This window comes from Podarcis melisellensis, assembly GCF_964234715.1.
Source record: "Podarcis melisellensis genome assembly, chromosome: 4".
In the NCBI taxonomy this organism is placed as follows: Eukaryota; Metazoa; Chordata; class Lepidosauria; order Squamata; family Lacertidae; genus Podarcis; species Podarcis melisellensis.
Genome location: NC_138531.1, coordinates 28,091,553 through 28,117,927, shown reverse-complemented (window position 1 = coordinate 28,117,927; position 26,375 = coordinate 28,091,553). Strand labels below are relative to the sequence as shown.

Sequence of the window (26,375 nt, the reverse complement as noted above, 5' to 3'; positions counted from 1 at the left end):
CCATAAGCGCTTACTGTTTACATTCCAACTCTGGCAACAACAAAAAAGCTACTTGCCAACTTTTGAACCAACAGCAGATCTGTCTGCTTCCACCATTAGCGTACTTTGAGACCCACACATTTGGAATTGGACCAGTCTTCCTTCGTAGGCCACAAATGTTAATTATGTGCTGGTAACATAATTTGTCTGCTAGCTAGGTGTTGCTCAAAATTTTATTTTATTTGGAAAGTGGAACTTAACTGATCTCCCTATTTGGCATGGATGTCATGCAGTCATCAAACACAGCACATGATGGGCCTTAACATAATGAAATATGAGAGGTTACTGAGGTATGGATCATAGCAGTTAATTCTCCAGAAGAGTGGAAACACCTAGGTCACAGTTGCTATCTGAACCTACAAGAAGAACATAATAGCCCTGCTGAATCAGACCAAAGACCCATCTTATCCAACATCCTGTTCTCACGGTGGCCAACTAGATGCCTATCTATGGGAAGCATGCAAGCAGCGCCTGAGTGTAACATCACTCACTCCATTTATGATACCCAGCCGCTGATATTCAGGGACATACTGCCTCCAGCAGTGGTGGTAGAACATCTCCATTGTGGCTAGTAGCCGTTGGTAGCCGTTTTCTCCATATATAGGAGCTAGATGGTGTCCAGGAACTCAGCCCTTGGCTGGAAACATGATTATTCAGAGAAATTTTGACCCCATTCAGAATGAGCAGAATCTTCTTTCCCAGGTCCACAGAGTTGCCTCTCCTGTTGTCTGAATTCAACTTAAGTTTCTTAGTGCTTCCAGGCACTGATGTACAGTTTTTATACCAATCCTGGGTTAATTTTTCTAAGTTGAGTTACTGGCATATTGATAGCACTGCTTTGAACTGTGGCTTTGTATAGGCATCTGTGACAAGAAAAAACTTGTTGAGGACATTAACTCTTTCAGTATATAAACTCTTAATTCTACTACATGCTTTTCCAGTGTTTTCATTAGGGCTATATCAAATAGCATCAAGATTTTTGCTGCTAATCACAAGAAGGTGGAAGACCTATGCAAGTTGCTGAAGTGTCTCCCTTCCCCATGGAAAACTTAACCCACCACTCACTAAACCAACTGGGGGCGGGGGGCAAATGCTTGTAATGATTATTTTAAAAAATTTACAGTGGGAAACTGCAGGCCTTTTGGGTGGGACTGTAAGGATTCACAACACTTCCTTTGCATATGTGGAAATAAGTTCCCCTGACATGCATGGTTGAAAATGATGATTGAAAAATAGACCATGACTATGAATTACCTTATCTAGCTAGACACATAAACTTAATTTGTTACAAGTATCTGTTAGAACATATCCTATGTTTATCTACATGCATACTATTATTATAAATATAAAAGCACATGTGTATTGTAGAAACAGTTTGTCAGATGTTACATATGTGTTCCATACACACGTTTCAGTATGTTTTCTGCAAACGTATTTCTGTCCCTGGAATTGTATAACTTGAAAATCTGGTTATCATCTTGGACAAAGTAAGTAGTAGTTCCCCCCTTGAAAAGGGCAAAACTTATACACAATTGTAAATCATTAAATTGTGTAAAATATTTTGTACCGAAACATTTCTTTATATAAAACTAATTAATAAACCTTCTTTTTAAGGTTTCCCAGGTTGGCGTATATCAAGAAGAGGCACACATAGCATTTGCTATTTGGGATTCTGTGGATGGAAAAACAGACGATGCTATGCAAGCATTTGAAGCTATTAAAAATGTTGTCTCATATTGGAATCTTGCTCTAGTAAGTGTTACATTCCTTCAGGCGATTCCCCTGCCCTAACTGCATGCACACTTAATAAGCTGAATTCTCAACTGACTCCTTCTCTTGGATAGATTTTCCAGAGGAAAGCTGAAGAGATAGAGAATGATGGTCTGTCTTTAGAAGAGCAAGAAGAATACATAAATCTTCTGAAAAAGAGTAGAGACTACCTCATAAAAATTATAGATGAAAGCAGCAGCGATACGTCAGTCACTGAAAAGGTTTAAAATGTGTTTTGTTTTTTTAAAAACTGCTAGGAAAATCTATACAGGAAGAAAGCATTTGTCAGATTATATGTCTAGATATATAATACTTGGTTTAATAGTAAATCTACTAGAAATGTAGTAGAATTTAGGGGCTCTAAAGCAAACATTTGAGTATGGGTAGCTAAGAATTAAAACTTGTTCAGATGCAAAAATTCTATGCAGACTTTTTGGTGCTGGTGACCATTTTCTGTTTAAATAGCGAAATACAGAGAGTTGTATGCAATGTTGCTTGAGCAGAGTTTTACTTGCACACCAGGACTTTGTCCTGTCACAAAAATTTGCTCTGGAGGGAGAGGTAGAACTCTGCCGAAAGAGCAGAATAGCAGCACTATATGCAACCCAAACTTCTGAAGCCAATAATTTGTAAACCTGGGAAGAATATGCAGTTCATTAATGTAACCATGTATATATTTAAACTCACCCTAAATTCACACACTCTTTAATTTTCGTCCTAGTTACCTGTATCCATAGAGACAGTTAAGGAGATGCTGGAAAGTATAATTCAAGAACTTGGAATCAATGGTGAAGAAAGGAGTCTTATCCTAAACAATGATTTGAGCCAACCAGCGGACACGGAAATTAAACATTCTACCCCATCGCCCACAAAATTCTCTCTGTCTCCAAGTAAAAGCTACAAGGTATAGCAAACGAATATGTTTTTGTTGTTAAAATCTCTATTATGTTTCAGTTGGTCTAATCACCTAAATATTGTTCTTTCAGTTCTCGCCCAAAACTCCTCCTCGCTGGGCAGAGGATCAAAAATCACTACTTAAGATGATCTGTCAGCAAGTAGAATCCATAAAGGTAAATAAGAGCACTGCTGTGTATGTATGTTCTGTACCTCACTCTGGGGATAGATGTGATTTATTCAGCTTAGATAATCGAAGTCAGGAAGGATAAGTCAAGTGTTCAAGAAGATCCTATCCAAATAATTATACTTCCAGAGTAATCATGCTTATGAGCAGTGTAATTAATTTAAGACAAAGTGCTGATTTTAACGTTGGCAATCTAGACTGTCTTTTACTTTGAGTTATTCAGCAGGGTGCAAACAAATGCATTCATAGAAGTAGTCATTCTTGCGTAGGCAGGTTTAATTTCTTTTGCTGAAAATACAATTACTATAAAAATGACTGACGTATGATTATTTTCTGAAAGGTGGTATATGCAAGTTCAAAAATAAAAAATAAAACTTAACGGCAATCTACAAATATGTGAAATGATGTCCATATTTCCCTTCTCCCACCCTGTGACCCACCCCCTAAAAATCTTCTTTGGTGGGTTGGGGAACCCTCTGAAGTAGCCGGTGAGGAGTTCAGGGGCTGCAAGGGGAAGGGAAGAAGGGGAAATTCCATTGTGTCTGCTGGCACAACTTTTTCTCATGTCCATGTATCAGAACAGAATTAACCCCAACACTAAAGCAAAGTAAATTGTAGTAGAAACAATGTAATAAGCTTATGGCAGCAGCAGCAGACTAGAAAGGTCTTGCTAGTTTGATTCAAGTTAGCTAAAGTACAGTTGCAAAGCAGCCTTTTGTGACATCAGTAAGTTTCCTCTACTAGAGAGTGGGGGAAAGCCTCCTGGCCATTTTTGATTGAGAGAAGACTGATAATTTGTACAAATTTTCATTAACACTAAAATACTAAACTCATTAAGGAATAAAGACCACTGTTTTGAGTAAACATGGTTATGAGTGTGCTGTAAGAAAGAAGTAATAGCAAAGACTATACTTCATGCCTTTTTATACTCCAGAAGGTTTTAAGCAATAAAATCAAAATTTGGGCTGTTCAGAATATATTTGATTTCTGTAACTGCCTTACTTTGCACACAACTGTTCCTTGCTCAGTTAACCTTTCAACAGTAGCCAGTTCATGGTTCATTTTCAGTCATTGCCATCATCACTGCTAGTAACTCAGAACCCATTCCCCAAATGCTAATAACACCATCCTCACACAAGAGGGAGGTACTGGCGTACTTGCAGAAGTGCAAAAAATCTTTAGGGAAAAAATCCTAAAGGGATTATTGAGAATGCTTAGTAGCCAGAGAATATTGAATCATTGCGGGGACGGAAAATAGAGGAAGGGGCTGAGACTGACCTCACTGGCAGTGAAGGTGTGTGTTGCTGTGGTGGCCCTAAAGGTATCAAAACACTGTTGATCAGTGGATAAGACAGGCTAACAGAAAAGCAAAGGACAAAGAGCTGGTAAGGAGGAGAGTGAAAAGGTTGGCTTTGCTTTTTCTTCCCTTATACCTTGGAAGTTGAACAGCTTAATTCCTGAACGTTTTGGCTCCCTAACGTCGCAAACCTGGAAGTGACTGTTCCAGTTTGCAGACTATTTTTGGAAGCCAAATGTCAGACGGGGCTTCTGCAGCTTCCGATTGGCTGCAGGAGCTTCCTGCAACCAATCAGAAGCTGTGCTTTGGTTTCTGAACGTTTTGGAAGTCGAATGGACTTCCGGAATGGATTCTGTTTGACTCCCAAGGTACAACTGTACTTTGATCCTTCATCTTGAAGAAACAAGCAAAGCATACAGAAAGATATAAAGAGGTTGGAGGAAACAATCTTTTATTGCCTGGATTGGTCACTTTCTGGCTCACTCTGAGTAACTGTTCTTAAATGCCTTCATGGTAGAAGTCCATAAAAAAAAAGAGAGAAATCCAAGGTTTCAGTGTAGCCAGGACTTATACAAGCATATTCATCCCAAACTGTTTTAGATTCTTTCCTCTTCAGTTCTGTAGATGCAAAAGAAACAGCATGGGGTTGGCACAAAAGTTTTTAATGACCATGCTTGTCTTTTTGATAGAATGAGATGCAAGAGATGAAACTTAACAATTCTAATACAACCATGTCTCAGCGGTGGCCTGCCGAAAGCTATGCAGCAGATACCATGCCAGACGGCTATCAAGGCACACAGAGCTTTCATGGAGCACCGTTAACTGGTAACTACATGCAGAGGTGGAGAATCCTAGAAACATTTAAGTGCAGTTTCTGATGCGACGTCTGATTATAATTAAAAAGCATTGAAGGGATCACAAGCTGCCTTGAGGAGGATGTTATTAAAAAGATCTAAAGTATTTTCATTTACTGGCTTCATAATCTTAAGGCTTTATTTAAAACTTACCATGAGTGCTGCGGGGAGGGTGCATTTTCACACTTTTTAAATGATTGCTTTTATTTGAGTTTGATAATGACCGTACATTTTAAAAAACTACACAAGAATACTCCACAAAAAAACACGTGATATCCTTATAGAAAGAAGTAAATCACTAAAGCTGTATCTTCACACTTGCATATAAAACGATGGAATACTAGAAGTGGGGGGAAACCTGAGTGTTTAGATGGTTATATGTGGGATTGTGTGTTGGATTATAAACCACATTGAGGTTTCTTGTTTTTAAAGGCAGGGTATACATATTTAAGACTGGACGCAGGTGGCGCTGTGGGTTAAAGCCTCAGCGCCTAGGACTTGCCGATTGAAAGGTCGGCGGTTCGAATCCCTGCGGCGGGGTGCGCTCCCGCTGCTCGGTCCCAGCGCCTGCCAACCTAGCAGTTCGAAAGCACCTCCGGGTGCAAGTAGATAAATAGGGACCGCTTACCAGCGGGAAGGTAAATGGCGTTTCCGTGTGCGGCTCTGGCTCGCCAGAGCAGCGATGCCACGCTGGCCACGTGACCCGGAAGTGTCTCCGGACAGCGCTGGCCCCTGGCCTCTTAAGTGAGATGGGCGCACAACCCCAGAGTCTGTCAAGACTGGCCCGTACGGGCAGGGGTACCTTTACCTTTACCTTTTATACATATTTAAGATAAAGATTTAGGGTTCTTGTCAATTTCAGGACTCTCACTGTTTTTATCTCTTGTGTGTCCAGTTGCTACAACAGGTCCATCTGTCTACTACAACCCATCACCAGCTTACAATTCCCAGTATCTCCTACGGACAGCAGCCACGAACGTGACCCCCACAAAGGTAATTATTTGCTGTTTCTCTGATACAACTCATAACTCGTAAATAGATGGAAAACTGAGAACTGTGTTGCTTTCTGTTAAATATTCAAAAGGCAGGTTTCTCATCACATAGTGGGGGTGGGCAGGAGAGCAGGAACCAGCAGTTGTTTTTGAATGCAGTTTAAGCAATTATTGGAAATTTAAATTTATAACCTATGTTCAGTTACTAAGGCTTTAAAACTAAGTTTGATCGTTTTTGTATTTATAGGCTCCTGTCTATGCCATGAACAGGCTTACTCCTCAGCAGCACATATATACATATCAACAGCCAATGCATACTCCTCCACTGCAGAACACTTCTGCTTGCATGTTTTCACAAGAAATGTATGGTACTCCCCTGCGTTTTGATTCTCCGGCAACCGGAATGTTGTCTCCTCGTGGCAATGAGGACTACTACAACTACAGCGTTCCACCAACAACTACAAACCCGCCACTTCCCGAGCCAGGCTATTTTACAAAACCTTCTGCAGCACCCCCGGTCTCCCGGTCTGCCGAGTCAAAAGTGATAGAATTTGGGAAGCCTACCTTTGTGCAGCCTGTACCACCAGTAGAGGGAGCAAAACCTTCCTTGATAACTTCTGCTCAGTCGACACAGCCAACCACTTTCAAATTTAATTCCAATTTCAAATCTAACGATGGAGATTTTACTTTTTCATCACCTCAGGTTGCAGCACAGCCACATAGTACCCCCTATAGTAACAGCGACAGTCTTTTGGGCCTTCTGACATCCGACAAGCCTATCAAAGAGGACCGATACGCTGGACAAAAGCCGCTTACTGAATATCCCACTGGACAGCGAAACATCTTCAGTTTTGGTGGCAAGAATGCATCAGGCATCGCATTTACGGATAAAATGGTACAAAATCAACCCAGGCCCTCTGGTTTTAGTAAGGGTGATGCGTTCAGCTTTCAGGATCCTGGCAAGCCTGTATTTGGTACTCCACGTTCAGATGTAGCAAACAGAAGTCACGAAACAGATGGAGGAAGTGTCCATGGTGGTGGTGAAGAAGAAGATGATGGCCCTCATTTCGAACCTGTTGTGCCACTACCTGACAAAATTGAAGTAAAAACAGGTGAAGAAGATGAAGAGGAGATGTTTTGCAATAGAGCAAAACTTTTCCGCTTTGATGCTGAACACAAAGAATGGAAAGAGAGAGGTGTTGGTAATGTGAAAATTCTGAGGCATAAAATAACTGGCAAAATCAGACTACTTATGAGACGGGAGCAAGTGCTGAAAATTTGTGCAAATCACTATATAAATCCTGATATGACCCTGAACCCAAATGCTGGATCAGACAAATCTTTTGTGTGGCATGCCTTGGACTATGCAGATGAATCGGCAAAACCTGAGCAACTTGCAATCAGGTTTAAAACTCCAGAGGAAGCGAAGCTTTTCAAGTGGAAATTTGAAGAGGCACAAAATATTTTGAGAGTATCTGGATCAAGTGATAGCCAGCAGGCTTCTCAGGGTATTGTGTCATCAAGAGAAGCTACTGCTCAAGATACAAAAGATTCTGGTAAATCTGACTCAGGACTCATGAGCTCTGGATTTAACTTCAAGAGTGGGACATCATCTGTCAGTGGTAGCTTTCAGGTTCCTGTTCCCGATGTGAGCAGTTCAGCTAAAAACACTAATGCCAAAAGTACTTTTACAATTGCATCCAGTGCTGCTACACCTGCATCCTTCTCTTTTGCTAAAGAAGGGTTGGGAGCAAATGCTACTTACGGATTTGGTGAACAGTTCATGTTAAAGAAAGATCAGTGGGAGTGCAACACATGCCTTGTTCGAAATAAAGCAACTGCACAGAGTTGTGTAGCATGCCAGACTCCAAATCCAGCTAATCGGGAAGCGCAGGCTGTGCTTCCTCCGACAGAACCGACTATACCTTTCAAACCCAACACTGAAGGTGCACACTGTACATTTGGACCAATTCCTCCAAAAAAGGAAAACCAGTGGGAATGCAGGACCTGTCTTGTGAGAAACGAAGCCAGCGCATCGCATTGTATTAGCTGCAAGAATCCCAGTGGTACAAATTTACCAGTGTTTGGTTCCCAAACCACATTCAAATTTGGTCATGCAGAGTCTCCAAAAGTGCCCCAAAGTGGTTTTGGGGCTGCTTTTCAGAAGAAGGAGGGCCAATGGGATTGCAGCATATGCTTAGTAAGAAATGAAGGCTCCTCACGAACTTGTGCTGCTTGTCAGGCTGCAAACCCATCTAGCGATTCCCAAACCACATTCAAATTTGGTCATGCAGAGGCTCCAAAAGTGCCCCAAAGTGGTTTTGGGGCTTCTTTTCAGAAAAAGGAGGGCCAGTGGGATTGCAGCATATGCTTAGTAAGAAATGAAGGCTCCTCACCAACTTGTGCTGCTTGTCAGGCTGCAAACCCATCTAGCGATTCCCAAACCACATTCAAATTTGGTCATGCAGAGGCTCCAAAAGTGCCCCAAAGTGGTTTTGGGGCTTCTTTTCAGAAAAAGGAGGGCCAGTGGGATTGCAGCATATGCTTAGTAAGAAATGAAGGCTCTTCACCAACTTGTGCTGCTTGTCAGGCTGCAAACCCATCTAGCAATGCTCCAGCTTTACCAGCCAGTGATGCTCAACTGCCTGTGTTTGGCTTCAAAAGCAAGTTATCTGAACCCACTGGAGGACCACAGGGGACGGGTTTTAAATGTGACATAACAGAGAAGGGTTTTAAATTTGGCCTTTCTACAGATCAAGGGAAGTCTTCTTCCTTCACATTTCAGGTTCCTGCTAGCAGTGAAACTAAGCCTATGAAAGGAGGGTTTAATTTTTCAATGCCTGTACCTCCAGGTGAATTTAAATTTGGTATACAAGAGCCTAGCAAAGATGTTGCAAACGACCAGCAGAATAAAGAACATGGTACTGATGAAAAAGAGGAGGTGTCGGAGGAAGAAACTGCAATGAAATCTCATGATAGATCTAGCAAACAAAGCGGTGATTTGGTGTTTGGTCAACACAGCAGCACATTCACTTTTGCTGACCTTGCAAAAACAACTGCAGGTGAAGGATTTCAGTTTGGTCGGAAAGATCCAAATTTCAAGGGCTTTACAGGTGCAGGTGAAAAGCTATTTTCTTCTCAGGCTGCTAAATCTTCATTCAAAGGAAATACTTCTGCTGATCTTGAGAAGGAAGATGAGTCCTATAAAACAGAAGACAACGATGATATTCATTTTGACCCTGTTGTCCAGATGCCCGAGAAAGTCGAACTGGTGACTGGCGAAGAAGATGATACAGTGTTGTATTCCCAAAGAGTAAAACTGTTCAGGTTTGATGCAGAAACAAGCCAGTGGAAAGAACGTGGTGTGGGCAACTTGAAAATCCTTAAGAATGAAGTTAATGGCAAGCCACGAATCATCATGCGACGTGAGCAGGTATTTAAGGTTTGTGCAAACCACTGGATCACAACTACCATGAACTTGAAGCCCCTCTCTGGCTCGGACAAAGCATGGATGTGGTTAGCCAACGACTTCTCTGATGGTGATGCAAAGCTGGAGCAATTGGCAGCTAAATTCAAAAGTCCAGAGCAAGCTGAGGAATTTAAATTGAAATTCGAAGAATGTCAAAGGCTATTGCTGGATATACCACTCCAGACCCCACATAAACTAATAGATTCTGGGAAAACAGCTGAGCTGATACAAAAAGCAGAAGAAATGAAAAGTGGTTTGAAAGATCTCAAAACCTTCCTGACAGACGATAAAACTAAACTTGCGGATGAAGAGAGTAAAACCTCTGTATCTGCTACAAAGGCCTCTGATTTGGTTATTAAGCCACACGCTGAAAGCACTGGGCCTACATTAGAGTGGGACAACTATGACTTGCGTGGAGAAGCGCTGGATGATAGTACAGACAGTTCTGTGTATGCTTTGCCTCGCGCCAGTAGCCCTGTGAGGAAAAATCTATTTAGGTTTGGAGAGTCCACCACAGGGTTTAACTTCAGCTTCAAATCTGCATTAAGTCCCTCTAAGTCTCCTTCCAAACAGAACCAAAGTAGGACTTCTGTAGGCACAGATGAGGAATCTGACGTTACACAAGAAGATGAAAGAGATGGTCAGTATTTTGAACCAGTAGTACCTTTACCTGACCTCGTAGAAATAACAAGTGGTGAAGAAAATGAGCAGGTTGTCTTCAGCCATCGTGCTAAACTTTATAGATATGATAAAGATGCCAATCAGTGGAAGGAGAGGGGTATCGGAGACATAAAGATCTTGCAAAACTATGACACTAAACAAGTTCGTGTAGTCATGCGAAGGGACCAGGTATTAAAGCTTTGTGCCAATCACAGAATAACCTCAGACATGAACATCCAGCCAATGAAAGGCACAGAGCGAGCCTGGGTATGGACCGCATGTGACTTTGCCGAAGGGGAACGGAAAGTAGAGCACTTGGCTGTGCGATTTAAGCTGCAAGATGTTGCTGACTCATTTAAGCAGATCTTTGAGGAAGCAAAACATGCTCAAGAAAAAGACACCTTAATCACACCACTCTCTTCACGGGCCAATACTCCAAAGGAATCGCCATGTGGAAAGATTGCTGTTGCAGTACTTGAAGAAACCACCAGGGAGAGAACTGATTTAAAGCAGGATGAAGAAACAGTTACACAAACTGCAGAGACTTCACCAACGGCGGGCACTTCTGAGACGCCGACGAAAGCAGTGGTTTCGCCACCCAAATTTGTCTTTGGCTCAGAATCTGTCAAAAGTATTTTTAGCAATGAAAAATCAAAGCCTTTCACATTTGGAAACACCTCAGCAACGGGATCTCTCTTTGGCTTCAGCTTTAACGCTTCTCCCAAGAGCAAAAGCGATAGCTCAGTGTGTCATAGCACAAAACAGCGAGAAGCAGATGGCACATATGATTCCTGCAAAGGTGCTGAGCATCAGGCAAGTGATGCTACTGTTTGGAAACACTCCGATGGCAAAGGAGAAAGTCAAGTGGCTACCTCCAAGGCAGAAGGACTTCCTAATTTTTCATTTAAAACACTAGAAAAAGGTGAGCATTTACATAATTTTTACTTAATAAATTCAAGTTGTTATAAATGTACTTAGGTTCCACCTTGTCAGTCTTCGTGAGTTTAAATTGCCTACTGATGTATAGTTTCAAAATCTATAATGCTTAATCCTAGCTAAGAAGAAAAAATGATACTGAAAAATCTTTAAACGAATGTATCCTGGATTATCATAAACGTTCTTAGGGAAGATTTAAAAAAAATATCTGGTATGCAGGACCCAAGCTATTTAGCACTTTAGAGATCAGAAGTATCTCTTTAAATTACAGATAAATACATAACTGGTAGGTAACAAAGTTACGGAGGAGTTGGTGATGTTTTTTAAAATTATTTTTAAAATATTTTTATTAAGTACAAGTTAGAAAGCATACATATTCACAACAAAAGAAAATACAAAAGAAAAAGAAAATGCATCTAATCAAGGAAAAAGAATTGGAGAATATTTTGTCAACCGAGGAGTTGTTCTAAGTTCTGACTTTACCCATTCAGAAGTGGGCAAGAGCACACTGCAGTTCAACTATTAGGCCCATGCAGGCCAAGTTGCAGGAGGCTGCCAAAGTGTCGTGGAGGATGAAAATTTGAGGGGAACTTGATCAGAATAAATATTGGCACTAATAGGTCAATAAAAGGAAAACATGGTTCATCTTTTGTTTGCTTCTCTTTAAAACTTTGAAATGTAAAATCTTGATTTAGAGGAGAATCTTAGCAGTTATTTGCCAGATTGACTCCCCATGTTCAGAGATTGTATTTCTGAATGCCAGTTGTCGCAACAGAGTGAGGGAAATTCTTGCCTTCGTGTCCGGCTTGTGTTTCTTAGAAACTGGTTGGCCACTTTGAAAAATGGGGTAATGAAATCCAGCAGGGGTTTTTGTTGTTGTTGTTGTTGTTTGTTTGTTTTTAGGTATCTTGCATTGAACGCCTAGCCATGTCAGCTAAGAAGTAGGCTCTACAGTTGTACCTCGGGTTACAAACACCTCGGGTTACAAACACTTTGGGTTACAGACTCCACTAACCCAGAAGTAGTACCTCAGGTTACAAACTTTGCCCCAGGATGAGAACGGAAATCGTGTGCCAGGGGAAGCGGGAGGCCCATTTAGCTAAAGTGGTACCTCAGGTTAAGAACGGTTTCGGGTTAAGAACGGACCTCCAGAACAAATCAAGTTCATAACCCGAGGTACCACTGTATTGAAACCAATGGACTTACTCCCAAAAGAGTAGGGTTAGGATTGCAACATTACTTCCTGTACTGATAAAATTGTTTTGCTAGTTGAAAGCTAACGTCTTAATTTTTGCAGCTAGAAAGATCACTGTTCCAGATTACATTAGTATAATAAGTTATGTAAAATCATAGACAAGTCTGTGTGTCTGTGACTGTGTGTCTGTGACTGTGTGTGTGTTTGGTAGCGCCCCTTGACCCTTTAATGAAGTTAATTAAATACTTAAATCCACACACTTTATTTTCTAGGATTTAATTTTAGCCTTTTTAAATCTAACCCAATGGCCTTTTGGACCAGCGCATCTCCCCCTCAACCCAATAGTAAAGGTATTTACATACTGCACTGAATGTTGTGTTGTATCACTTTTGGGAAGACACTGACAGCTCCCCAACTTTAGCAGGCTATTGGCTAATAGAATTATAGAAAAATTAACATGCATGTTAAAAGAGAATAGTAATGACTGAATTTGCTTTACAGCTGTTGTGGTAAGAGATTGGTTATTTAAATCCTTGGATGTGATTGCCTGATTGCTATGTTTTCTGAGTGCCCAGTTATTGACTTTTTAAAAATTTGCTTGATGGATGGTAAGTAGGCAAGGAAAAAAGGCTAGACATGGAATAAGTATGTTTCAGGTGTCCTTATTGTCCCCCAATCTCGATATTAGTATTTTTGTTCTTGAACCATCCTACAAAGCAAATTATTTTCCTTCTTGGAAGGGGGAGATTTATGCTAATTCATGGAACGTTTTCTGAACTACTCTCCAGCCTCATATTTATTTGCTTTTGTTTCACTTCATAATCAGTGTCCCTCCATCTGATTAGTTTTTAAAATATTTTTAAAGAACCTAGGAACATCCTGGGAAAAGACCATTTTTCATTAAGAGAAAATGGCTGCAGATGTTGGGTTCTATCTAGAGAAGTTTTCCCACTAGTGCAAGGGCTTCTGCATGTGCCACGGGACTTCCACACTTCCTCTTCCTCCCATGCACCCATCCCCCAACCCTCTGAAGCAGATTGGAAGAGGTGCATAAGGAAATGAGAAATTCCAAGGCTTGTGTTTTACTAAAGCTGAACCTAACACAACTATCTGTGGTGGTGGTTTTTCTAAATTGTGCATTCTGAAGGAGACTAGAAGTCTGGAACATTTAATTTTAACTGTTTAGGATATGGCTTGCATTCTTGTGTGAGAGAGTGCACACTGATAATAAGCATGCATGAAAATGTTTTGTGTACTTGGCATGTATTCTTTTAATATGTATTTGTCAATTGACATACAGACTTTGCCTCGGAGATGATTGTCTGAGCTTCAGACATAGCTTCAGAAATAGTTTTCTTAGTCAAATAGTAAGGTGTTATAGGATGACGCTTTTGAGGAGCAGTTTAACCATTGTGGTGTTGGCGCTTAAAGGAATATAATTCTTTTTAAGTGGTCTGAAACTATTTGATTTTGTTGCATCTGTACTTCATACTTAGATCTACCAATTTGTGACTTTAATAATTGATTCCTACTTCTGGGAATCTGGAAATCCCTACTTCTGGGACTGATATTTGCTTTTCTTTATGAAATCACATGAGTAGGTTTTATGTTCTGATCACATTCTGAGTGTTATACAGGGCTTACTGCTGTATTGAGATAGATTTAGCAAACGATGATCAGCTAGACAAAATCAGATTGCTTCTGATTTTGAACGCCTCATGTTGAAACACCTGAACACCTCATGATGAAAAGAATAGCGGCAAATTGCTAGGACTTAGTGAGCTCTTTCTACTCTGCTTCTTTTCCAGTACTGTGTAAGCAGAATAGTTAACTCGGTATTGATGAACCTATTTAAAAATACACTTTGGAAAGAGAACTTCAGCACAACAAGAGTAATCCTAACAATGATAAATGAAATAGCTGAAGCCATTATTATGGCTAAATAAAAATTGATGGCAGTGGTATACAGTGTTACTATTGATGCTTACTATCTAGTCATCTACCTTGTGCAATACACATTTTGTCTCATTCAGTGAGAAGAACTTAATGCCATGTGCTCGGCTCTCACTGAAATCACGTTTTAGCTTTGTCAAAATATTGTGATTCAAAGTCCGAGTTTGGGGCCATGCACACTTGCCAAGCTCCTGCTTGATATATATAATTTGAATAATTTGAAAGAGCCTGACTTTATTGTTATTACAACTGTAAAATTGAATTCTCAGCTTCCAAATGAATAAAATCAGATCTGTTTCACAGCCTATCAATTTATTCCCACTGTTAAGTCACCTTAACAAAAGATACATTCATATTTTAATATATCAATAAAACCCAACCTAAATCAGGTCTAAGATAAAATGGAATTAAAGTGCTATCTAAAGTATATTTTCTTCTGCTTTACAAGTTTTTAACTTAAAATGTTTCTATGCCATTTCACTGAACATCCCAGAAGTATCTTTTTTCTAAACACAATACATGCACAGTGTAAGTTCTACTTAAAGACAATAGATGGATGGAAGATTTGTTGTGTCTGTAGGCAGCTGTCTTAGGAGAAGCATGGCATGAGTTTGGCTTTATGGAAAGGAAACCCATCTCATAGTGGCTAAACTCTTCTTATTGGTTTGACTTTAAATCTTGCTTGTTTTCTGGTTGAAAGTATTTCTTGCCTGCTTTGTGAATGTGTTAGTATTCAAGTGCAGCTGCTGCTTTCAGACTTGCTCAGACAATTCACTTCTTTCCCCAGCAGTTGAGATTAAGAAGGAGCCGGATGATACTGCCACTTCAGACGATGTTTTGATTGTATATGAGTTAACACCCACACCTGAGCAAAGAGCTCTTGCAGACTCCCTTAAGTTACCTCCAACATTCTTCTGCTACCAGAATGAACCTGGGTATCTGAGTGAAGATGATGATGATGGTAAGACGCATTCCTTGAAAATTCTTCTTCTTTAAGTTACAGAACCCTATTAAGGAATGAAGGAAGCATTGGTCCAGTCCAGAAGAACATCATTTCTGGAAATGTATTTGTCTTCATGAATTAAGGGCTGTTTGGGGGCGGGGTATCACCTGCACAGTGCAGTAGATCATTTCTCAGGGATCACAAAGCCTCCTGTTTCTGGCCCTAGTCAGTCATATAGAGCAGGATGAAACTTAATAGCACTCTTCAGCTAAGCAGCACTGACTTCCCCCTGCATCAGCTGATGCAATGGGAGATCAGGCCAGCTTGATTTGGATGCACATGAGAGCCCCCTGTGCACTCAGATGTGGTGCTGTTTAGCTGAACTTCAAAGTCCTGGTGTCAGGACTTCAAAATACCTTGCAGGCAACAATATGCTGCTAAAAAGGGAAGGCGAAAATGTTGCTTTCAGCAATGTGTTGCTGCCTGCAAAGTGCTTTGATGCCCCAACACCTGATGTCATTTGTGACCTGCAAGACAGATCCTGATATGAATTTGGCTTGTGGAGCCAAAAAGGTTTCCCACCCTATTCTGTGGTACTCCCTCACTTGGGACACTTGCCTGGCGCTCAGTTTATCAAAATATTCATACCAGGTAAATATACTCAATATACTCATACCAGGCAAACCCCAGGTATTTTCAAGCTCCATAGTTGTCTAACTGCTGCATTTTACTGTTTAAGCTATTTTGCATCTTTTGCATTTTGTCCATGCTTAAGGTTGTTACTCCTTTTAAAGTATAACAGGGCATACAAACCCAAATACTTACTAGCTAGTGACATAACAGATATGCAGTGTAAACAAACTTTCATTTTCATATTTCAGATGAGGACTATGAAACAGCCGTGAAGAAGCTCAACGGAAAGTTGTATCCTGATAAACCTAAAAAACATGCACAACTGAAAGAAACTGATACAAGTAAATTTTCTTGGGAGGAAGATTGTAACTATAATTGTAGCTATAATTTTGAATTTGGGGGGAATGAAAATACATTCTGACTCACAGTTGTTTGCCATGCCATTTATTACATGGTTCCATAACTTGAAAAACATCATAAAAGAATGGGGAACTGTGTAGGGAAATGATAATTTCAAGTTTGTAATGAATTTGCTTGCTATAATGAGATAAAAGCTGAAATAATTAAAGTGTTCCCTGTAGTACTAAACACTATTAGAAGAAGAAGAAGAATAGATTTAATAAGAATGTGTTACAATCCCATGCATATGGGGTGAAATCCCCTCAAATGCACTTTGAGATACCTTGCTAGAAACCTGGCCATTTTAGTTTCAGTTTTACAATTAAAGGCTGAGAAAACAAGTGAAAATGCCAAGTGGTGGTATAATGAGAAATTTATTACAGCAAAACGTTGAGATTTCTAAAGATGCAGAAACTGGCAGAGCTCCTCTGCTCCTTCTCTTTTACTAAAACCTAGATTCTTTTACTAAAACCTAGATTCAGGTAGGTAGCCATGTTGGTCTGACACAGTCAAAATAAAAAAATTGCCCAGTAGCACCTTAGAGACCAACTAAGTTTGTTCTGGGTATAAGCTTTCATGTGCATGCACACTTCCTCAGACACCTATCTGAAGAAGTCTGCATGCACACAAAAGCTTATACCCAGAACAAACTTAGTTGGTCTCTAAGGTGCTACTGGACAATTTTTTTATTTTTTACTAAAACCTCTTATCCCTAGGCTTCATTATTTGAGATTTTAAGTTTTTTTACTTTATTCTAGTTTTTTTTCAATAAAATCTTAAAATACTCTCTGTTTAGCTGTTGAAGGAGAAAATGAAGCAGAATGTGAGAGCGAGTGTGTTCTTGTGTGGGAGAAGAAACCAACTCCTGAAGAAAAGGCTAAAGCAGAAACCCTGAAGCTTCCTCCAACCTTTCTGTGTGGTATTGGCAGTGACACTGATGAAGACAATAACTTAGAAGACTTTCAAACAGAACTTAGAAAAGTCCAAGAAACGAATGTAAGTAGCAAAAGAATGGGACTTTAAGCACCAATTCAGCTGGACTTGCTATGGTCCAAACGTGTGATTCTTGAAAATTGGCATAACAGGAAGACTTCCTTCTAAGTGCAGAGATGCTATTCCTTTTTGTTTGTTATTGGGTCTGAGAGTAGGGTGGGGTATATTCCACATTGCCTGCACCCTAGTGCCATTTTGTTACTAGAAGTTCATGGAAGAGATCTAGAACACAATATACATCAGGAAGCTTAGTTTGGTCAGAATCGAGTATACACTTCCAGAGTTAACACTAAATACATTACTTCTGGTAAATGAGCCAGAGCCAGTGTGGTGTAGTGGTTAAGAGCGGTGGACTCGTAATCTGGTGAACCGGGTTCGCTTCCCCGCTCCTCTAAATGCAGCTGCTGGGTGACCTTGGGCTAGTCACACTTCTCTGAAGTCTCTCAGCCCCACTCACCTCACAGAGTGTTTGTTGTGGGGGAGGAAGGGAAAGGAGATTGTTAGCCGCTTTGAGACTCCTTCGGGTAGTGATAAAGCAGGATATCAAATCCAAACTCCTCCTCCTCCTCTTCTTCTTCTCCTCCTCCTCCTCCTCCTCCTCCTCCTCCTCCTCCTCCTCCTCCTCCTCCTTCTTCTTCTTCTTCTTCTTCTTCTTCTTCACCATAGCTGCTAGAGGGCCTTGAAAATTTGTGTCCTGGGCTTTTTAGACTCTTCTTCCCATGTACTATCTGAAAGCATAGCGGCGCATTGGTTGCCAGATGTGAAATAGATTGGCATTATTTTCAGCTCTCCTACCCCACTACAGATTCGTTGGACAACTTTAGCTTTATAAATTTTGAGGGCTGAGGTATTCTGTCTACCTCCTTTATTTCAATAGGATCTTTATAAGAGACTTCATGGAATGTGGGTTTGATAACATAGACTTCTAGTTCCTTTTAATTCCCAATTCTAAAACAAGCATTTGATAGTATGATGTGAAACCATTTTGAAAGTGCAGAGGTGCAGGCCGCAGTTTTAGTTTCCTCCACTTTCCCTGCCAGGAAGATACCTGTTCTAGAGATCAGCTGGTTCTGTTTTCAGATACTGTCCGGTACTTTACATATGCATTTACATAAAGAGCCTATGAAGACTTGGCACCAGTTTAAATAATAACTCGGTTCGTTTCTTTTCAGGAAGCTCAAGTAGAAGAAGTAACCAGTTCAACTGATGATGTGTGCTCCATTAAGGAGGAACAGCCTGCTGAAGCAGTCAGTAGAGCTGAAGAACCAGATTCTACCACTGAACCTATATACACTATACAGACGTTATTAGCAGCAGATGACAAACCAGTTGACTTGTCAACGAAAAAAGAAAGCGATGCCAGTTCTACACACCAAGGTATGCACATTTGATGTGTGAAAGACACGTATACTAAGGAAACTAACATTGCAAAGTCTAATAATGCATACAGAGAATCTCCAGCTAATTAAAACTTCTATTCTTCTGGGCATGTATTTTAAGTACACTTAATTAGTATTTTGATTGTTAAATCCCACATCGATCATTTTATTGTTCATGTAGGAAATTATGCAGAAATTCTGCTTTAATATGCTGGCTGTTTGCTGTAATAAACATTCACTGACTGACTGACTGACTGATTGTATAGAATACGAAGGGTTGAGAGTTTAACAGAAAGGGGCCTTGACTAGTGGACAACACTCATTGTATCTCCAGTGGACTGACTAATGCCTTGCTAGTGTCCTTTCAGAGGTTACACTTTCAGACTTGTTCACTTTCTCCTTCTACCTGTGCTTATATCTGGAGCTATGATAGTGGGGGAATGTGACCTATTATGCAATGTAAAATGGACCACAGAATGATATGAACACTTTTCCTCCCTTTATATAGAAAGCAAACCTTTCTCATTTGCCCTTGGCAACATACCTGGCTTGTCTTTTGCTGATCTGGCTTCAAATAATTCTGGAGATTTTGCTTTTGGTTCTAAAGGTAAGATGCACATATTGTCTAATTTTTGGTCTGTGACCGTAATAAATCCATTCATTCATTCACATATTATCTACTTAACTATTTATAAAAACTGCTTGCTGCTAAGAGAGTTGTTGTGTGTGAAATCACTTTTTTTTGTGGGGGTGGGATAAGAAAATGTAATCTCAGAAATATTTTTCTATAGTATTAAGATTCTGTCTTCCCATCTAAGCAGACAAAAACTTCAAGTGGGCAAATACAGGAGCAACTGTGTTTGGCGGACAAGTGGCCACTAAAGGTGACAATGAAGATGATGGAAGTGATGAAGAAGTTGTACATAGTGATGATATTCATTTTGAACCGATTGTATCACTGCCTGAGGTAAGATATGAATCTGTTAAATAAAATAAGAGTTGGTTCTTTCCTCTAACACATGTGAGGACAGTGAGCTGCACAATTTCTCTTGTGTGCAAAATAGGGTTGTTGTTTTTACTTACTCTAAAATGGAAGAAGTATGCAGGTCATTTATTTTTTTAAAAAAGCTCCCATAATTCAAGAATATACTACTTTAAGAATGTGATCTTTTGCACACTAGCCTGAGATTAAGCCCCACTGTACACAGTGGAATTTACTCCTTTGTAAACGTGCATAGAATTTATAATAACTCAGGAGCAGTGATCTGAGTAAATATGACTACTTATCCCTGCTAGGTTGAGGTGAAGTCAGGAGAAGAAGATGAAGAAATTCTCTTCAAAGAGAGGGCAAAACTCTACAGATGGGACAGAGACGTCAATCAGTGGAAAGAACGTGGTGTGGGAGAAATAAAGATCCTCTACCATACACAGAAGAAATGGTATAGAATCTTAATGAGAAGGGACCAAGTTTTCAAAGTCTGTGCAAATCATATGATTACAAAAACGATGGATCTAAAGCCCTTGAATACTTCAAACAATGCTATGGTTTGGACTGCAACAGATTATGCCGGTGAGTATTTGTAAAGATATTCTATAACTTTATTTCCCATCCATTATATATGACATATTCCCTTCCTAACCCTTTGTGGTTGTGCTGGTTCCCATGATGCTGCAAGGAGTGGGACTTCACCAAGTAGCTATGCCCATGATGCTCCATTGGGCCCTTTCCCTGGCTGCCGCAGAAAGCAGGCATTAGTGTGAAGGTTTCCACAGAATCTGGAATCTTTCTGCATGCAGCAAGTAAATGAAGAACCCCCTCAGTACAGATCCTTGCACAAATGTTGGGAGAAGGGCTGAATGAAGTTTGCTATGTCTGGGGCAGGGCTACTCCAGCACAGCCCCACTCCTAGCTTCCATGTTGCTGTACACAGGAACAAATGCTGAGAGAAGGCTGCATTCTGATCATTACATCATGAATAACACTTGCAATCTTAATTTCAGATGGTGAAGCTAAGATAGAACAGCTTGCTGTCAGATTTAAAAGCCAAGAGCTGGCTGATTCCTTCAAGAGGAAATTTGAAGAATGTCAACAAAGCTTGTCAGAGTTACAGAAGGGTCATGTTTCTCTGGCAGCAGAATTGTCAAAGGAATCTAACCCTATAGTATATCTCGAAGTTTCAGCTGATGACGAACCTCTAGGTCATGTAACCATAGAATTGTTTTCAAATATTGTTCCGCGAACTGCTGAGAACTTCAGGGCATTATGCACAGGAGAAAAAGGATTTGGATTCCGAAATTCCATATTTCATAGAATAATTCCAGATTTTATCTGTCAAGTAAGTGAAAATGCTAAGATTGAACATACATTTCATACTATACATTGATTAACAGGAATATATTTTAAGGCTCAGTAGAAAAGTTCTAGTTTGCAAGCAAATTAGTAGAAACATGAAACATGATATGAGCCTTTCATATCATGAAAGTCTGGAAGTTAATTTGGGGCCTTGCTTCTCAGTTTATATTCCATTACTTCTGTAGTTTCTCTAGTGCCAAGTTAGCTTCTCATTTTCTCTTATCTCCTTCAGTTGTATCCAATAGATGTACACTTACACAGAGAATGTAAATGGACACTAAAGGCCAATCCTTTAAACCCTGGGGTGGGAAATGTTTTTGCCCAGCTAGCTAGGCTAAATATGGGGATCATATTTGACATATAGGCAGAGCTGCACTTCTGTCAAACACCTAATGTCACAATGACATCAGCTTTCCTATTTTGCTTGTGGGGTGTTCAGATTCCCCATTGAAAGCAAAACACCTTTTGACTGAGTCAGGTGGGCACTGCAGGTCAAATTGGGAGCTCTGGCAGGACCAATTAGGCCCCACAGTCTGGAGGTACCCCCATCCCTGCCTTAGAACAATCAGAATACATTTCTAGGCTCACTCATCCCCTTCATTAATTTTGAGAAGTGACAGCATGAAGGAACAAGTGTATTTATGCTAGCCTCTGAAGCTAGTGGGACATAACACCTTACAGTCTTATATATGAAAATGAAAGGCAAATGTAAGTGAAAACCATGACTGCATTCAAACCTGACAAACCATGGTTTGTTATTAATATGTGTGTGAGTGGTGGTGAGCTTTGGGCTCAAATGACATTTACCTGAGGCTTGCTGCTGCCTGTGCACATAATGACTCACCATGGTTTGCTGCAATAGCTGAACACAGGAGCTGAATGAAACCACTATTGATTTAGCAGTTGTGAACACCAGATGGGACACCACATTGTGCTGGTAAAATGTATTTCTACACACATTTCAGATGTTTCAACGTGTACCAAGTGTACCAAGTGAATTTTCTCTATTTGTTTACATTTTAGGGAGGTGATATCACTAGACAAGATGGTACAGGTGGCCGGTCCATTTATGGAGAAGCATTTGAGGATGAAAACTTTGAAATAAAACACACTGGCCCTGGCTTACTGTCGATGGCAAATCGTGGCAGAGACACCAATAATTCCCAATTCTTTATCACTCTCAAAAAAGCAGAGCACTTGGACTTTAAACATGTTGTTTTTGGGTTTGTAAAGGATGGGATGGATGTCGTGAAAAAAATAGAATCTTTTGGCTCACCTAAAGGAGAAGTGTCAAAAAGAATTTCGATTACAGACTGTGGTCAAATATAAAATCATTGCTATTACCTGTATGTGGATTAAAATAAATGTTCAGATTTAGACAAAATTATGTTCAGCTTCTTTTAAAATGAACATTTCCGATGTATAAATGTAAAGTTACAGCTTATAGCTGAGTCCTTTTTTAGTGTTTCAATTGACTGCATGTTGTGAAATAAAAGTTCAAACACTGGTAAATTTTAGGTGTATTTTTGTTTCATCCCCATTTTTGTATTAAATGATTTAAAATTAAATACGAGTCGGAAGTTCTGTTACTCTGATTTGAGCAATTTCCCAGTTTAATTGAATGGTTTAAATAAAATTACAAACTAGTGGGTGGTTACTACTTTCCTCTCTTGACTTACTTGAACAACAGACAACCCCAAAACATTTATGTTGACTTGCCTGCCTGCATGTGTAAATTTAAGTGTGTGGCTTTGGGCAGTCTGCAGTGGTTCATTCACATGAGCCATAATTGTGTATTAGTGAACAAATCATAGAATTGGAATCTGCTGATCTCTATTCAGTACTTTTGGACACCATTCATTCATTCATTCATTCATTCATTTTATTACCTATGTCATAAAATTTATACACCACTTGATTGTAACAAAACCCCAAAGCGGTTTACAAGAGGATAAAATAAAATTGAAAAATAATTGCAACCATACTTTAAAACAGATTAAAATAGCCTCAACTTTCTAGCATCTAGATAAGCTTGTCTAAACAATGTATAAAAGGTAAAGGGACCCCTGACCATTAGGTCCAGTCGTGACCGACTCTGGGGTTGCGACGCTCATTTCGCTTTACTGGCTGAGGGAGCCGGCGTACAGCCAGCATGACTAAGCCGCTTCTGGCGAACCAGAGCAGCGCATGGAAACGCCGTTTACCTTCCCATGGGAGCGGTACCTATTTATCTACTTGAACTTTGACGTGCTTTTGAACTGCTAGGTTGGCAGGAGAAGGGACTGAGCAAGGGGAGCTCACCCCGTCACGGGGATTCGAACCGCTGACCTCATCGGCAAGCCCTAGGCTCTGTGGTTTAACCCGCAGCGCCATCCGCGTCCCTTCTAAACAATGTATTAGCAGGTGCTAAAAAGAGCACAATGAAGGCACACCTACTTGATCTCAATAGGCAAGGGGCTCCAAAGTGCAGGTACTGCCACACTATACAATGCATTCTTACAAATGCAAAATGGGTAGTCTGTTAATTCTGCCAGTTAAATGGACATAGGGTAAAGTGATCTCGTAGGTAAACTGGTCCCAAGTTGCTACTTGAACTTGGCCCAGTAGCAAATTAGCAACCAGTGCAGATCTCTGAGCAGATGTTATATGCTGACACGGCCTGCCTCCTGGATCAAGTGAAAGGGAAGCCCCACATAGAGCGCATTGCACCAGTCTTATCTTGAAAGTAATCTGTGCATGAGTTACTGTTCATGGTCCTGAAAAAGCTGTAGCTGTCAAACCAACCAGAGTTGGTAAGAGCCCCTTGAGCCACCAGTGACAGAGCTGGACACAGAAACACCCACAAACTTACACTCCCCATGAAGGCTCCTCTTGAAGGTTAACTCCATCTTGGGTAGGTAACTGACCAATTTCTTGGGTGCTGAAACTACTTGCCCACAGTGCCTCCATCTTGCCAGGATTCAAGCTCAGCTTGTTTTTCCTCATCCATCTCACCACTGTCCAGGCAATGGCGCAGGGACTGCATGGCCTCTCCTGATTCATTTGAGCAGGAGAAACAGAGCCGAGTGTCATCAGCATACTGATGGCACCTCACCCTGAAATGCCGAAAGACCGCACCCAATGGCTTCATGTAGATATTAAATACCACTAGAGACAAGATAGTCCCCATAACATAAGGCACTCTCCCAATGCTCTCTGGACTTCAGCCTGAAGGTACGATCAGAACCACTAATAATACTGTGGGAGGAGGACAAGGAGCAGCTACTCTTAATTTTGTGTTATAACCACACAGTCCAAAAAGCATTCGCAACCCCTAAGACAGAGGAGGCGGCTGATGGAATTACAATTTATGTCTATTAATTACATTGAACAATTCCATTTTATTTTCTAACCCACCCGAGGATTGCCTGGCGGCAAAAGGTGGATTAAAAATGATATAAATGCATATAAGTAAATGCTGCCGTGGTGATCATTCTTTGCTAATTGTGGTGGTGGTACCTCATGACCTGGTCTTGCTATGGAGAATTTTGAAGGAGAAATAGATCTTGCTCTTAATCTCTCCCCACCTGCTCCTATGCACTGAACTGAAAAAGCTCCAATCTTTTGCGTTTGCTTGGAAGCGACTCCCAAGGAGTTCATTGGAACGCAAGTAGGCACAAACAGCATTGCATTGCTGAAGGCTGCAAACACGGAGACTTATGGTTAACACTGCAAGTTTTTATAGCATCCAAGTCACCAGCCCGTAAGAGCCAAGTACGGAATTTACAAAAGGTTTGCTGGTGGCTTTTTACATTCCAAACGGTTGAAGCGTGCCAAGCGCCATTTCACTGTGTTGGGTGCACACAGCGAATATAGGATCTTGAAAATTGTTGGACTATTTATTTTTATTTTTTAAATAATTTTTATTGGATGATTTTATGTTACAAAAAACAATACAGCCATACTACCACTAAATATAATTAAGAAATAAAAATTACATACATCAATATTTAGTTTATTTGTTATTTACCGTCTTATTTCCTCCCAAACATTCCATACAAAAACACATGTGTGCAACACCCACACACCCACACACAAAATGATAATAATGAAAGTAAATATTTTTCCCCTTTTATCTTCCAAAATCTTTTCTTCAACTTTGACTTCTTGTCAAGTCCCTTTGCATATATTTTATCTTACAATCGAATGTACACAAAACAATAAACCTTTCTATATAAATTTCCCAATACATTCTGAAAACATAATAAATCCTTAATTGTTGTCCACCTCCTTTTAGTTCCTTTATCACTCGAATGCTAGCACGGAGTCAAAACTATTATTGTGTTTTTGAACATATCTTGTATAACCATCCCATTTTCCTGCAAATTTTCACTTTGAGTTTCCTCTGAGTTTACTAGTCAGTTGAGCCATCTCCACCAATTCCTAATTGTAAAATCTGTTATTTTTGGAGCCTCGTGATCTTTCGATCCCTTGGCCACAAGTATAGGAGCCGCTGCGGTTGCATACAAGAATACCTCTCTTAGATTTTTTGGGATCTCTTTATCTAAAATACGAAATGCCTCCGGTTTTCTAGTAAAAGTTATTTGAAAAGAATTGAACTAGATGACCCCTCCCCCCCGGGTCATCTAGCCTAACCCCCTGCAATGCCATCTCAGCCAAAAAGCATGCAAAGCAACTAGCCATGCAACATATGCTCAAAAAACTTCCAGGTCATGGAGCGGAGAATCCTGCTGCGTGGCGGGAGGGGGGGTTGGGATAGATGACCTCGGGGGTTCCCTTCCAACTATACAATCCCAAAGCAGGCACCTCTTCTCTTCTACATAGACATGGGACTACCCTCCAGGGAGTTCCCTCCCCTTCCTGCGGCGTCAAAGAGAAACAAGCTGATTCCCCCTCCCGCGGAGGCGGGTGAGGAAAAGAGAGTCTTAGGTCGAGCGCGGCCTTCGAAACAGGCCGCGCAGCCTCCCGCTCCTCGTTGTCCCTGGCAACCGCGGTAAGGAGCGTCTTCGCGCAGGCGCCCTTCGGCCTCTCCTCGGGCCGTTGCTGTGAGTGGCGGAGGCGGCCGCGGGCTTCTTGACTGTCTCTGCCCTTCCTCCAATGGCGGCTTCCGCCGAGCTGAGCCCCTCAGTCGAGCGCTGGAGGAGACGCTACCTGGCCGGACAGGTGGGGCTCCTGCGAGCGGGAATACGTGAGGGAGGGTGGGCTTGCGTGTGTGGAACAGCTGCCTGGTCAGGAGGGCAAACTACAAATGCGTGTTCTTCCATTCCCACGAGACGCGGGGTGGGCCAGGAGTGCTGCCGGCTTCCCCCCGTTCTCGTGTAGCACTTTTAATTCCGGACGCTCACCTGTTCGGTTCTTCAGGTGCTGGGGGCTCCCGTCCTCCAGAAAAACTTCCAGCCTGCAGACCTAAATGTACGGCGATGAGTTGC

General features: G+C 40.9%; 2 protein-coding genes across 10 annotated transcripts in view; both read left to right on the top strand.

Moving 5' to 3' along the window:
• The window catches only part of LOC309367796 (E3 SUMO-protein ligase RanBP2-like), a 37,270-nt gene extending 14,756 nt beyond the window's left edge, over nucleotides 1–22,514 (top strand). Inside the window, exons 14-30 of one of the 8 annotated variants that reach the window (XM_081907371.1) lie at nucleotides 1,654–1,791; nucleotides 1,884–2,030; nucleotides 2,531–2,713; nucleotides 2,796–2,879; nucleotides 4,877–5,012; nucleotides 5,937–6,034; nucleotides 6,281–11,084; nucleotides 12,566–12,643; nucleotides 15,037–15,207; nucleotides 16,071–16,163; nucleotides 17,018–17,217; nucleotides 18,387–18,591; nucleotides 19,102–19,200; nucleotides 19,415–19,560; nucleotides 19,890–20,163; nucleotides 20,595–20,929; nucleotides 21,970–22,514. In XM_081907371.1, the coding sequence (XP_081763497.1) occupies nucleotides 1,654–1,791; nucleotides 1,884–2,030; nucleotides 2,531–2,713; nucleotides 2,796–2,879; nucleotides 4,877–5,012; nucleotides 5,937–6,034; nucleotides 6,281–11,084; nucleotides 12,566–12,643; nucleotides 15,037–15,207; nucleotides 16,071–16,163; nucleotides 17,018–17,217; nucleotides 18,387–18,591; nucleotides 19,102–19,200; nucleotides 19,415–19,560; nucleotides 19,890–20,163; nucleotides 20,595–20,929; nucleotides 21,970–22,275 (7,497 nt within the window). In that variant the 3' untranslated portion in view covers nucleotides 22,276–22,514. Of the gene's footprint in view, nucleotides 1–1,653; nucleotides 1,792–1,883; nucleotides 2,031–2,530; nucleotides 2,714–2,795; nucleotides 2,880–4,876; nucleotides 5,013–5,936; nucleotides 6,035–6,280; nucleotides 11,085–12,565; nucleotides 12,644–15,033; nucleotides 15,208–16,070; nucleotides 16,164–17,017; nucleotides 17,218–18,386; nucleotides 18,592–19,101; nucleotides 19,201–19,411; nucleotides 19,561–19,889; nucleotides 20,164–20,594; nucleotides 20,930–21,969 lie in introns of all 8 variants that reach the window. The other 7 variants (XM_081907365.1, XM_081907366.1, XM_081907364.1 and 4 more) reach the window with 7 other exon arrangements.
• Nucleotides 22,515–25,672: 3,158 nt separating this feature from the next.
• Nucleotides 25,673–26,375, top strand: part of CCDC138 (coiled-coil domain containing 138) — a 28,768-nt gene continuing 28,065 nt past the window's right edge. The window contains exon 1 of one of the 2 annotated variants that reach the window (XM_081907389.1): nucleotides 25,673–26,109. In XM_081907389.1, the coding sequence (XP_081763515.1) occupies nucleotides 26,044–26,109 (66 nt within the window). In that variant the 5' untranslated portion in view covers nucleotides 25,673–26,043. Of the gene's footprint in view, nucleotides 26,110–26,151; nucleotides 26,359–26,375 lie in introns of those variants that run through there. The other variant, XM_081907390.1, reaches the window with a different exon arrangement.